We start from the raw sequence: 12,039 nt of genomic DNA, 5'->3' as shown, positions 1-12,039 counted from the left end.
ATTTGTAGAAAACCATCAGGGCAACAGCCTGCTGTTACATAAGACGCTGAATAGCTCCAAGAACGAAAAAGGTTGTAGAAAACATAATTCAGTTTGTCAGATTGCTGTTGTGCTCCCAATCCATTCATATATGAATCATCTGATAGTTCCTCCTGATATGCTTCAATTGTTTTTGTACTTGCCAAAATAAGCTACTGGCTGCCTAAAATGTCCACCCAGATATATTCTTAGTCATCTAAGGTGGCCAGAGAGACTAGCTGACAGCTAGACTAGCTCAGCTAACAGCTGAGTTGTTTAATCACAACTCTGATGTTTTCAGCCAGCCTTGAGTGCCAAGCAGCCTCCCAGGACACAAGGCATTAGGTTTCTAGGTCTCCAAAAAGCCAAAGCAAGAGTTGTGCTCCCAAAAATCCATATCCTAAGGTAGCCCACAATTTCTCTCTCAGACAAAGAAATCAGCACAGTATCTCCTGATGTCTCTACTCAGGTATGTGACTTATTCACAGATATTTAGCAGGTGTCAAGGGATTAACCGTGAAAATCACAAATCTTTCCCATTTTCACATATTAAAGGTGAATCTTCTTTGTCAAGAATGCCAGTCTCAAATCTCCACTTTCTTTTCAAACAAGACTGATTTGAGAAACCTTTTTGAACACTATTTCTCCTTCCTCTGAAGCAGCACAAATGAGCTCAGGCAGTTGGAAGAAGATGACAAGGTGCCATCCCTGTCTGAATTTTATTACAGGAAGAAGGACTGTTTTAGTGCCAAGAGAAATACGTTTTCAACTTCTAGAAAGTCCCCACCTGGGAACACTAGAATGAGAAATATCCATCATCCACTGAAGTCCACAAAACAATTGAGGTAACACTGGGACCAGACAGGGTCAGAAAAATACTACTTGCTACAGACTTGTGATTTGGGCACACTTTGTGTTTAAAAAACAAAGCTAACAGGTGTTTTTGCTTTGTGGATCAGGGTTTAGCGCATGTGGATACTGAGAAATAAATCAAATGTAGAAACATTCTTTTTTAAAGGAGATTTGTAAAGGTTTATCTGACGCACAAACTTTCCCATTTAGATAATTTCAGCTTTGATGTAAAATACTGCTTATTTAGGGGTTGTGGGTTTTTTTTTAATTGTGATAAAAGGCATATGTCTTGAATAAAAAAATCCCAAGTCCAAGCAACTGAAAGGCAAGTATAGATTTCAGCCAGGCCAGTTCTCGTACACTGCACACGCTTAATGCTTTGTCCATAAGGAAAAATTCAGCCATATGGATGTTCTTAGCGTGCACAAAATCAGAGGTAGTGTAGGATGCTTTGAAAGTAAAGTGAGTTACCTGATATAACTAGCACATGAATACAGTACAGTGCAGGTACCTTTGAGGTTGCTTTAGGTGCGCAGGCATGGCTGGTGACAGCAGCCTTACGAGGACGGTGTTGAATTTGGTAGGGGAGGAAGAAGCCAAATGATAGCCTGGTTAAAAGCAGAGCCTCTTTTGATTTCTTTGCCATGGCAGAATGGTTCCTACCAGTGTCAGGCATAGTGAATTGAAAGTCAACTTTAATACTGTAGCCTACGCTGTATCCTTCACTGTATCCCTAGCTATTGTGACACACAAAAATTGATCTCACCAAACTTCAACTGAAATTAGGCATCCAGTCAAATCATCTTGATAACCCAGGGAGAGAGAGATACCTGCAAACAACATTGCATCTCCCCTTATTTGCACACCCACTTGAAGATGGGATAGATAAAGAGCTGTCCGGGTGTACTTTTTTTTCCCCCCCAAGTCACCAAGAAGGGAAAATAGATGACTTATACTGGGCACCTCATTTGTAGATTGAGATGAATCTTACTACAACCTTAACCTGCATGTGGAAGTCAACACGAGGTAGTTAGCTTGCTGCAAGTTCACATTATCATTGCATGCCGACTTCCTTGCATAGACAAATCCTAAGACCTAATTCTGAAATCTTGCCCAGGCAAACATATACCTGAAATTAATAGCAGATTTGTATCTCTAGTTGTGCTTGTAGCAGCTAGTATTTCTGATACCATCAGTGTTGTATATTTATTGTATGGTTTTGTTTTTTTCAGACTGTTTATCTTACACAGCCTTAGAAGTTTTATCAAAAAGGTGTTACGGGAAACAGAGATGCAAAATTATTGTCACTAGCCAGGATTTTGGAAGTCCGTGCCTACCTGGAGTGAAAAAATACCTTAACGTCAGCTATGCGTGTGGTAAGAGCAAATGCATGATCATTTTGCAGCGCTTATTCTACTGGCAGAGCAGAGCAATGCCAAATGGCAGACACCTAGGGAGATACCTCCCCACACACAAACACAGAGGCTGTCTAAGTCTAACCTTCCTTTTAACATACAAAATCTGTGACATAGCCATACACAAATACCCAAAATATGTGAACATGTAAACAATCCCATGGCCAGAGCTATATCTAACCTAAATTCAGGCATTAAGTATTTTTCTCTATAAAAATACAATTTACAATAAAATACAAAATATGTGTCTTATTATTTTGAGAAATACTCTCAAAATAAGATTGTGCTCTATAGAATTCACTGGCAACAGAGCTAGGAAAAACAATCTGCCATTGCCTGCCACCAGCCCAGGTAAAGCACACCAGCATAATTGAAGCACTGTGTACAGGGCCCTGTCCTGAAATCTGATTCATCTGAGCATACCTACAGCCTTCAGCCTTGCAGAGGGATTTCCTTTCTGATAGGCAAAGACTCACTGAAAGTGAAGGTTTGAGATTATACATCCCTTGCAAGACTGAAGCCTAGTACAGTTCATTCCTCAGACAAGAGGGAAAAGCTCTTCATACTCTTTACCATTGCTTAATATGTTTACATCATGGGAAGACAGAATTCCCTACAGTTAGGGTTATGGGACAGCAAAGTATAATATGAATGAAGATGAGAGAAAAATGACTGCAGAACTTTAATGCAGTGCTTTTTAAGGTATTGCCTACTTTTAGGAATGGCTACGCATTTCTTTAGCTTAAGACCTGAACAGATTTCCGCAGCCTCTGCTTTCTGCCTCTGGCTAGCTGTGGGATGGAGGTGAGGTGTGAGGGTCAGAGATGATTGATTGACTCTCATATTTCTCTACTTCAGCCACAGGACATGTGATTGATTGCAAATTTTCATGAAGTTACTGCTTGGACTGCTTGGAAAGCTGCCAGCCCTGCTCCTTTCTGGACAGGCACTATCTCCCTCCGGTCTGTAGGGAATCACAGCAGTCACTCCGTGGGGACATATCATGGAGTCCTTACACTCTATCTCTAGCAAGTAGTAGTCAAAGGGTATGGGCTATCTGAGAAGTGCCTTTGGGAACAGCAGTGTAGGACTGTTTATCAGATTGTTGTGTACCTGAAAATCAGAGGAAAATGAACCCCAGCTGTTTCCTTGCTGACATAAGAGAATTTTTTTTCAGTCTCCCCATGTGTTGGCTGTCAGATGAGAGGCAGTGCAATAACTGTTGAAGAGGAGACCTGTCTCCACACTAGTACAGAATATTATTGTGCTGTTTCCTCTATGCTATAATAACTATATGAATGAGTTAATGGAAATCTGTTTAATTAGAGTAAGGATAGTTATAACAGATTGTCCTTTCTTACACACCCATATAATAGAAAACAAAGCGTTTGTTTGCATTGAGGTTGTGCTTTGTGTTATTTAGTGAAGTAGTTCTGCAAAAACTAGATCATAAATAGATAGTGTTCTTGTGTGTTGCTGGCACATTTTGAAGGCTTACTCTTCTGCTGAATCCTACTGAGCTGAGCAATTTGAGGCATTAGCCAATGATTTGCAAGTCTAAATATTTTACAGATCATCTAGTGAGCATGCAAAAAGTTTGGGAGTATCCCAGAGTGACATTTTACATTCTTTCCCCTCACTAGAAGGTTCCTGCTAACCTGATGCTTCCCTGCAAGCTAAGGTAAATAGGCTTTCCTCTGAAGTGACAGGAACACAACCGACCAGATCACATCCTCCGAGGGCTGTACCGTACTTAAAAGGATTTCCATCGTAGTCAGGAATGTGAAAAAATCATACTCCCTACCTCAGAGGTCAGCAACCTTTTAGGGCTAGTGTGCCAGGCTGCATTTTTCTTTTCCGAGTTAATTCCTGCTAGTGAAAACTTAGCAGGAGCCAGGAGAGGCTGGTTTCTCACAGTCTCAGTGCCCCAGATGACCTTCTCAGAGTCATCTCGTGTCCGCCCAGGGTAACATCTCCTGTCTCATGCTGAGGCTGGAATTCAGGAGCCTCTCCGAGGAAACACAGCTCCCCACTCCCAGAGCTGTGGCTGTACTTCCTGGATGCCATTCAAAATCTGTCTGCGTGCTGCCTTTGGCAGCTTGCGGTAGGTTACTGGCTCCTGCCCTACTTGACATAGTAACTCTGGCACAAGCTCTAATATAGATGCGGTTATCTTGATAAAAAATTCCTTCTGCTGGTATCAGTTATTCTGTTCAGCGACCTGATACAACCTATCTTGATTAAAGTACTCAAGTGAGGTGCATCTGAAATGACTGCAGAACATAACAAAAGCCATAACAAAAATTAATAATGCAAGCAATCAGGAGCTTTTTTTGTTCAGGCCATTTTGAATTAAAGATCCCCCTACAATACGCAGGCCAATTACGGAGCCATTCAAACCCAATGGGAAGCCATGGGGAAGGGATTCAACCCTGTAGGAAACAGAGCCCTCGGAAGCTCCCCCGAGGAGGGGGAGCAGGACCAGCACCAGCTCACGTGAAGGAGGCCCAGCCTAGGCACCAGGCCACGCGACAGGAGCATCGGCTCACGCAGCAGTGCTGGGAACAGCGTGTCCTCCCGGATGGGGTACGTGAGGACAGGGCCGGTGCAGAGGGAAGTGCTGTCCTGCTGCCCCCGATCCCACTGGGGCTGGCAGCTGTGGTGCAGAGACCTAGAGCGGGAGAGATTTTGTAGGGCTGCAAATCCATAGGAGCTGGACGTGAGTGCGCCAGGTGCTAGATCAAGGCACTAAGACTGGACAAGCTCACAGTCCCAGCAAGCTCGTCCAAGTATGCTTCCTCCAGCAGTAATTTACTGAAGCTTGTCTTCTTGCTGTGAACTCCATACCTCTTACAGACTTCGCACTTCAAGCCTCTGAGCAGCAAAGCAGTTAACCATATGCCCACAATTAAACATGCCCCCTATACCGTGCTGCATAAGGAGAGGCTTAAGGAAGTGCTTTTGGGGATCAGGCCCTTGCTGCTCAACAGGAGGCGGCTTTCTAAAAGCAGTACCATGAATTCCTTGTGCACCGTCATCCAGTTACTTTAAATCTCTCATATCACAAGTATATCATTCGTAACAGAGGGGCCTGCACCTTCAGAAGACAGTCTGGAAACAACCAAATCTGTTCACTTCCTGCCTCGTGCACCACCGAAAAAAAATCTGCTGCTGCAACACAGTTAAGAATTGTGATGAGGTGCAAGCCAAAATAGGAATTAGCTCACTCTCCCCTATCTGTGTTGTCTTTGTATCACAAACAGGAGTAAAAAGTCCTGAAAAAAATCCTTCATCAGGAAAGGAAACAGCTATGACTTTGAGCCCACACACAAAGAAAAGTTCTGCTCAGAAAGAAGTGCTATTTTTAGTTATTTTTCAAAGTAAAACTATGCTAAGCCTCAAACTTCAGTCTCCTCTGTTCAGTTTAACTTTTTTTAACACTGTTTGTTTATTGGCAAACATTTTATGTGGGATAGAGGTGAGCTTCATACTTTTTGCTTCACATTGGTCTGAAAATCTATCAATCTAGCTGCCTTCATATAATACAGAGAAGAGATGCCAAGATCTGAATATCTGAAGGGCCCATTCATCTAACACAGAATATGCAAACTCTGAACATGTACATGATGTTCCTTCTTTTAGTTCTCTTTAATCCCTTTAAAAAGAGTGCAAAAGCTTCCCAAGGGTAAAAAATTAATTAAATGAGAACATGTCCAGCCCAGTCCCAGCCAGTACAGCTCTCCAGCCCAGAGCACCGTCCTTCTCTAGAGCTGTTCATTTTGGAGGGTTTGCAGAGCATGTCACACGAGATTTTAAACATTTCTCTGAAAATTAAAGTGAATTATCCTGCTGCTTCCCATCCCGGGCCTGCCTGCCCGTGCTGACCCTGACCGGTGGTGGTGGGGATGGCCCACTGGCCTCCACGTGCACAGGGCCCTGCTTGACTCTACTGGCATGCGCATGTGTCCCAACGGTCTGGGTTTTGGGGCATTTGTCAGGGTCAGAGCGTAAGCAGGTTAGTAAAAGTCAAGGTAGCCCAGCTGGCAGCAGCCCGAACGGGTACGAGGCGGATAAGAAACTCAGCGCTGCCCTGGGGCTGCGCCGCGCAGCAGCTCTGCAAACGCCGCCAGCACGAGCGGGCGAGGGAGCATTTGGGGGCCCCGAGGACACTCGGCCCAGCTGCAGCGCCCGGGCGAGGTCTGCGCGCCAGCTGGGCGGCGGAGCGGGGCCGGCGCTCGCTCGCCCTGCGCCCCCGCGGAGCCCCCCGCTCCAGTCCCTGCGCAGCGGAGCCCCGCCGCCTGGCCCTGCGATGCCCCTGCCATAAACACCCGGGTAAAATGGGCCAGTGGTGGGACTGGTGATTAACTGGGGCTCTGGCTTCTAACACTGACAGTACCCAATTTGTCTTTCTCCTTTTTAGTTCCTAAATTTATCCTTACAGCTGTCGACCCACTGGTCACTGATAGCAAGCCCACAGTGACACAGAACGATGGTAAGTACGGCGTGTAAGAAAAAGCGGTTGACTTCTATCCTTTGCCCTTAACAGAAATGGGACATTTTACCACAGCAGAGCTTGGTCGGCGGGAGGCAGGGGTGGGATAACGGACCAAGTGCTGAAACTGCTGCTCTTCACCACGGCGGGCAGCGTGGCAGGCGAGGAACAGGATGGGGTCCACGCCACCGTGGCCCTGCTGTCACAGCAAGGCTGCTAAATGACATGCAGTCAGGGCTACGTGGCCAGAAAGTCGGTGCGGACCAAAGGCCTGGGAGTCCTCTCGGCTTAAACTCTAGTAGCAACGATGGGCGCATTTGCTGGAGGACAGACCATAAGATTTTTCCAGTGCCTGTTGGTGGCGAGGAGCGCGCTCGCCTTCAGCGGGCTGGGCGAGGAGCTGCTCAGGGACGCCTGCCACCACGGACACAGCTGAAAAGGACTGTACTCCGGCACACAGAGCTCCTGCACACCCGTGCAAGAAGCGCAGAGAAATGTCTTGTTTTCAACTGTTTGTTCTCAGTAAAAAATTAGCTAATGTGATCGGACGCAGAGCTGAAGATTTTTAGGACAGAGCATCTCCTCCTTATATATCATACGTAGGCCATAGCCATGATTGAAAGTGCATGCAATACCTTCAGTGGGATCTTAATCCCTGGTTAAGCCTTCCAGGTATGACAGAGAGACAAATAATAAGGGGGATATACAGGGAAGATCTCGCATAAAGCACTGCTGTCTGCCATATATGTCTTACACCATATGCAAGGAACTGTGAAGCTTTTACTTAAGTCAGCTTACGTGTCACTCCAAACGGGAGTATAGATGTACTGTGTTTTGACTGAATGTGCTATTTCTTAACTTTTCTCAAAAGGTGGGAAGAGTAAAAGTGAAATTACAGTCCTTTCAGACTGAAGAGCCTTTTAAGGGTTATACCAGCACCTACTCTTCTTAAAGGCAAAGAAAATGAATATATGGCTAATATATATCACCATCATCACTGTCTGGAATGTACTGCAGTGACTGGGCTAGGAAGTCTGTTTTTATTAGCTATGAAGCTTAATAAAGTAAATTATTTCAGAGGGCTTAAAGGAATTGGCAAGGGTTTTCACATGGTAGTAGATTCTTTAATAATTTTGCAATTTTCTAGGTATTCAATATTTTCAATATTTTATCTCTTCTTTTGATTTAATTTTAATTTTTATATTTATTTTATTTTAATATTTCTTTTATTTCAATATTTCTTTTATTTACCAACCATTGCTTGGTCTAACATTCTGCAAAGTTCCTACAGCAAAGCGATGTGGCTGAAGTTGCTTTGCCTCCTCAGTTGTCACAGGTATCGACTTTGACCCAAGGGAGTCAAGACTTCCAAAGAAAGAAGGAATTATCGTTAGCAGCTCCTTGGCTACATTTGCATACATTAGAGGTAAGAAAATGAGACTGAAATTGTTTGGTTCATTAGGTCTTTGCATTGTGGAGGGAGTGGGAGAAGGGAGGATCAGAAAGTCATGACTGAAATCATGAAACTTGCAACTGGTAATCCTGTATTTATAGTAAATGTATTATTACCATATAATCACAGTCTTGTGGATGGGACAATCACAGCATAATTGATATTTATAGAATATTTTCCATCTTGAAGGATCCAAACTCTTTTAGAGGCTGCAGCCAAGATTTTTTAAATGAGTATTTTAAATGGGGACTGTTGGATGTTCAGGATTTTTGAAAATCAGTTCTTGATCTGGGAGCAGTGCTGGAGATGGAGACATCCATTTTTGGAAACATTGGTTTTCATACATATAAGGATCATTGAGGAGCAGTAAAAAAAAAAAACAAACAGCCATCTCTGGTATGGGACATGCCAGGTTTTGTGACTTAGCAACACTATAAAACTCTGTTTAGGCAAATCTGTGATCACCAGATCTCTAAAACCGCAGGAGAATTCCCCATGAATTTTGGCAGCGAGCACAAGCTGACGCAAAGGAGTGGTTCTGGAGCTGAGATTTCTGCTCTTCTAGAAAATGGCAGGAACTGTGCCTTTTTCACACGTAGGCCCACAGGCCTTGGCCAAGGTGCCGGCCAGTGCCGGGTGGCCGTACCCTGCGGGCACGGCGACACTGTCACGTCCCGCTGGCAGCACCAGCTGCCCCGCGCAGCTCTCCCCGCAGCCCCAGTGCCCCTCGCACCACCCAGCAGCAGCCTCTTTGTAAACAGCCCGAGCAGCTCGGCTTTGATTGCACGTCCCGTCAAGAAGGGATGTTTCCAGGTCCGTGTCTCCTGTCGCTCCAGTGCGAAGTCATCGCAGGGTTTGGCGGAGGGAAAAACACTCCCTGCACACCCTGGGCTGGAGATGCTGCTGTGGCTCCTCAAAGCATAAATTTTCCCTTCCCATGCCCTCTCTGCGAGCGGGTAAGACCCACTTTGGCAGGATGGCTGGAAAAAGGCGGTATATTCCTGGTAGGTGGTTAAGAATGCCAGCAAACTGCTAATAAAAAAAAAGGGGGGATAATGCTATTCCTATATAATGTTCTTGAGAGGCTGGGCTTTTTGCACAGTAATTAAAAGAAAGAGAGAAGGCAGGGCTTGGTTTCCAAGGGCAGAGTCTTTCTGTGCATGGCAGAATAGGTCTCCTCCCACCCACCCCCCCCAAAACACCCCACCGCGGCGGCTGCATAATGCAGTGCTCTTTGGAAATGACAGCTGACTTCTTTGGAGCTAGGCTTTGACAGAGTCTGTAAAATGCTTAAGCACTGGATTTCTAATTTCAGATCACCTTGAAAGAGCCGCTCTACTGTTTGTGTCCAGTGTTTGTGTGGGTTTAATCTTCACGCTGTGTGCTTTGGTGATCCATGTGTCATGCTCTAATGACTTCCAGAAATTGCACGAAAGGAAAGATCACTTAGTGCCAGAAAGTGATGGAGCATACGAGAACAGTGAAAATGAGGAGGAGGAGGAGGAGGAGAATTCCTCCAATTCAGACTTTCCGGATGAGATAGCAGGACTTTACAGACCTTCTTACTCAGGTTATAATTCAACAGAAGCTGCAGACCTCGCTGAGAGAATAGAGCGCAGAGAGCAGATCATACAAGAAATTTGGATGAACAGTGGTCTGGATATGACACCTCCTAGAAATATGAATACATTTTATATTAATGAACAATAAATGGCTTATTTTGGATGATGCCCTAGCCCTTTTTTTTTTTTTTAATGTACCTTCTGTGAAGGAACATTTGTATCAGTACATATAATTATTTGTAAAATAAAAAGAAATATATGCAATAAAAGGAGAGTTTCAAACCTGTGGCTGTCTATAAATCATTCTGTAAAAAAACTTTTATAAGCTTTCATAGTTTTAATTTATGTTATGGATTGTTTTTCACTGTAACTTGGGGTTAATTGCCATATGCAGATTAAGGAATATTAAAAGAGGAGAAAAATATTTAAGAAGCATAACATGATGAAACATCTGCATTAGGACGTGGCACTTGTTTAACTAATTAGTATGCTGTAGCTCGTAAATTACATGGGAAGGTGCTCTATTTATGAGAAATAGGAGTAGTATTAATAGAGTAAGCAGGAAAAATAAAATTGAACCTGAAGGTTTTTGAGGCTTTTCCGCTGTGTCCTTAACCTGACTTTTCCCTAATAAATCCCATTCCTCCAATAGTAGTGATCCAGATTACCAGGGGGTTCAATTCTGCTCGAGTCCAGTTGACACAGTGACTTAGAAGAGAGATGTGAAAGAAATGCAAATGTGAAAAGGGCCTTTTCTGGACTGGGAGCTCTGAAAACTCTAGCCGAGCTTTTTCTAACTGAGGCGATGCCCTGTATTTCAAAGAAAATCCTGGGAAGCTGGCTTCTGCCGTCATGTTCCCGGGCAGGCACGCGGGCTACAGGGCGAGCGCCCTGCCAGGGCAATGCGAACAGTGGAAGCTGTGCTTCATGACGGATTTGGAGATCTGGCTATATTTTGAATCAGATTCATAAAAATATGTATGGGGATATAAAAAATAAAGAAAAAAAACCCAGTATCTATTCACCAGTGTTAGCACTCTCCCCCACACAACACACTTTCCTTCTTTCACTTTTCTTCTGAATTTTTGGGGAAAGCAAGCCAATAACGTGAAACGTTGAGATTGTGGGAGGTGCATGTATTTCAATGGACTAGACTTCCAGTGACATTTTTCTTACCAGGTCTGTCCCCTACAGGAGTTGAGAGAGAGTTTTTTTAGCAGCAGTCTTGTTGTTTATAATGTACCAGTACCTGAAGTCTGGCACTCTTAAGTGCATGAAGAGATTTCACAAGATCTCTCCGAGTCTGCAACTTCTCTTTTAAAGAATACAGTCACACGATAAGCCTTGCCCTGTGAAAAACAGCACAGCTGAGGAATGGACATATGGGAAAAATGCAATCTGCAGTCAAGACCTTCAGTATCTTAGTGTTTAGGAAAAGATCACCAGTCAGCCATCAGAAGACATTTGCCTGAGACATATTCTGTTATTACTTCTGGTACCAGTGAAGCACAAATACTGTAATAATAAAATGGACTTTCTGTCAAAGACTCTTGACATATATTGGGAGCATACTTTCTAATTGAAAAGCTGTGTTTATTTTGCTGATATTAAGGCATATTTTAGAGGCAAGCGCTTGATTTAAGGCTATATTCCTAGGATTTTTTTTTTATGTTCACAATCTTCACTTGAAAATTGTTCAGACTAATTAGGTTTGGTTTAGTTCAGTCAGACAGAAGATTAAATCAGAAATTTATCTAAGCTGAAAGCACGACCTTCCTGCCTTTAAATAAAATGTCTCCAATATTTTAACTGCAGTCCATAGGGAATTTACCGAACAAAAGGAGGAAAAATGTCACTTCCTATTGGTAATACTTCATGTGTTCATTGTGCCTTCCCGCTCAGACCCTGTGCTTCTAGGTAGAGTGAAGTAGTATGAAATACTCTGAAAGAAAAAAAGTGCTATGACTTGTCATTTCCTACGGATGCAAAGTCAAACCAAAGCTTGGGAAAACTTAAAAAAGAGGAAGGGGACTTGCTGAAATGACTAAGCCAAAATCCCATGCTCAACTGGAAAAATCTTAACCCCAGTTAGCGTGCTATGAGGGGAAGGAAAACCAATTACAGAGACGTAAGAAACGCTTAGATCATTAGTGGCACGGGGAAGCTTCTCCCGGTTGTGCCAGAGCTGCACAAAACAGCGCGCGACAGAGAAGTGTGGCCACGCTCTCGCTGGGGATCAACTCACCC

General features: G+C 43.8%; 1 protein-coding gene across 2 annotated transcripts in view; it reads left to right on the top strand.

The window, feature by feature from the left end:
• Positions 1 to 10,056, top strand: part of EVA1C (eva-1 homolog C) — a 41,520-nt gene extending 31,464 nt beyond the window's left edge. Inside the window, exons 5-8 of one of the 2 annotated variants that reach the window (XM_067289781.1) lie at positions 2,103 to 2,246; positions 6,727 to 6,777; positions 8,105 to 8,203; positions 9,546 to 10,056. In XM_067289781.1, coding sequence (XP_067145882.1) covers positions 2,103 to 2,246; positions 6,727 to 6,777; positions 8,105 to 8,203; positions 9,546 to 9,940 — 689 coding nt within the window. In that variant the 3' untranslated portion in view covers positions 9,941 to 10,056. Of the gene's footprint in view, positions 1 to 2,102; positions 2,247 to 6,705; positions 6,778 to 8,104; positions 8,204 to 9,545 lie in introns of both variants that reach the window. The other variant, XM_067289780.1, reaches the window with a different exon arrangement.
• Positions 10,057 to 12,039: the final 1,983 nt, after the last annotated feature.

Source organism: Apteryx mantelli, chromosome 1 (genome assembly GCF_036417845.1).
Source record: "Apteryx mantelli isolate bAptMan1 chromosome 1, bAptMan1.hap1, whole genome shotgun sequence".
Classification (NCBI taxonomy): Eukaryota; Metazoa; Chordata; class Aves; order Apterygiformes; family Apterygidae; genus Apteryx; species Apteryx mantelli.
Note: the sequence above shows the minus strand (reverse complement) of the source record. Positions and strands in the feature narration are given on the sequence as shown.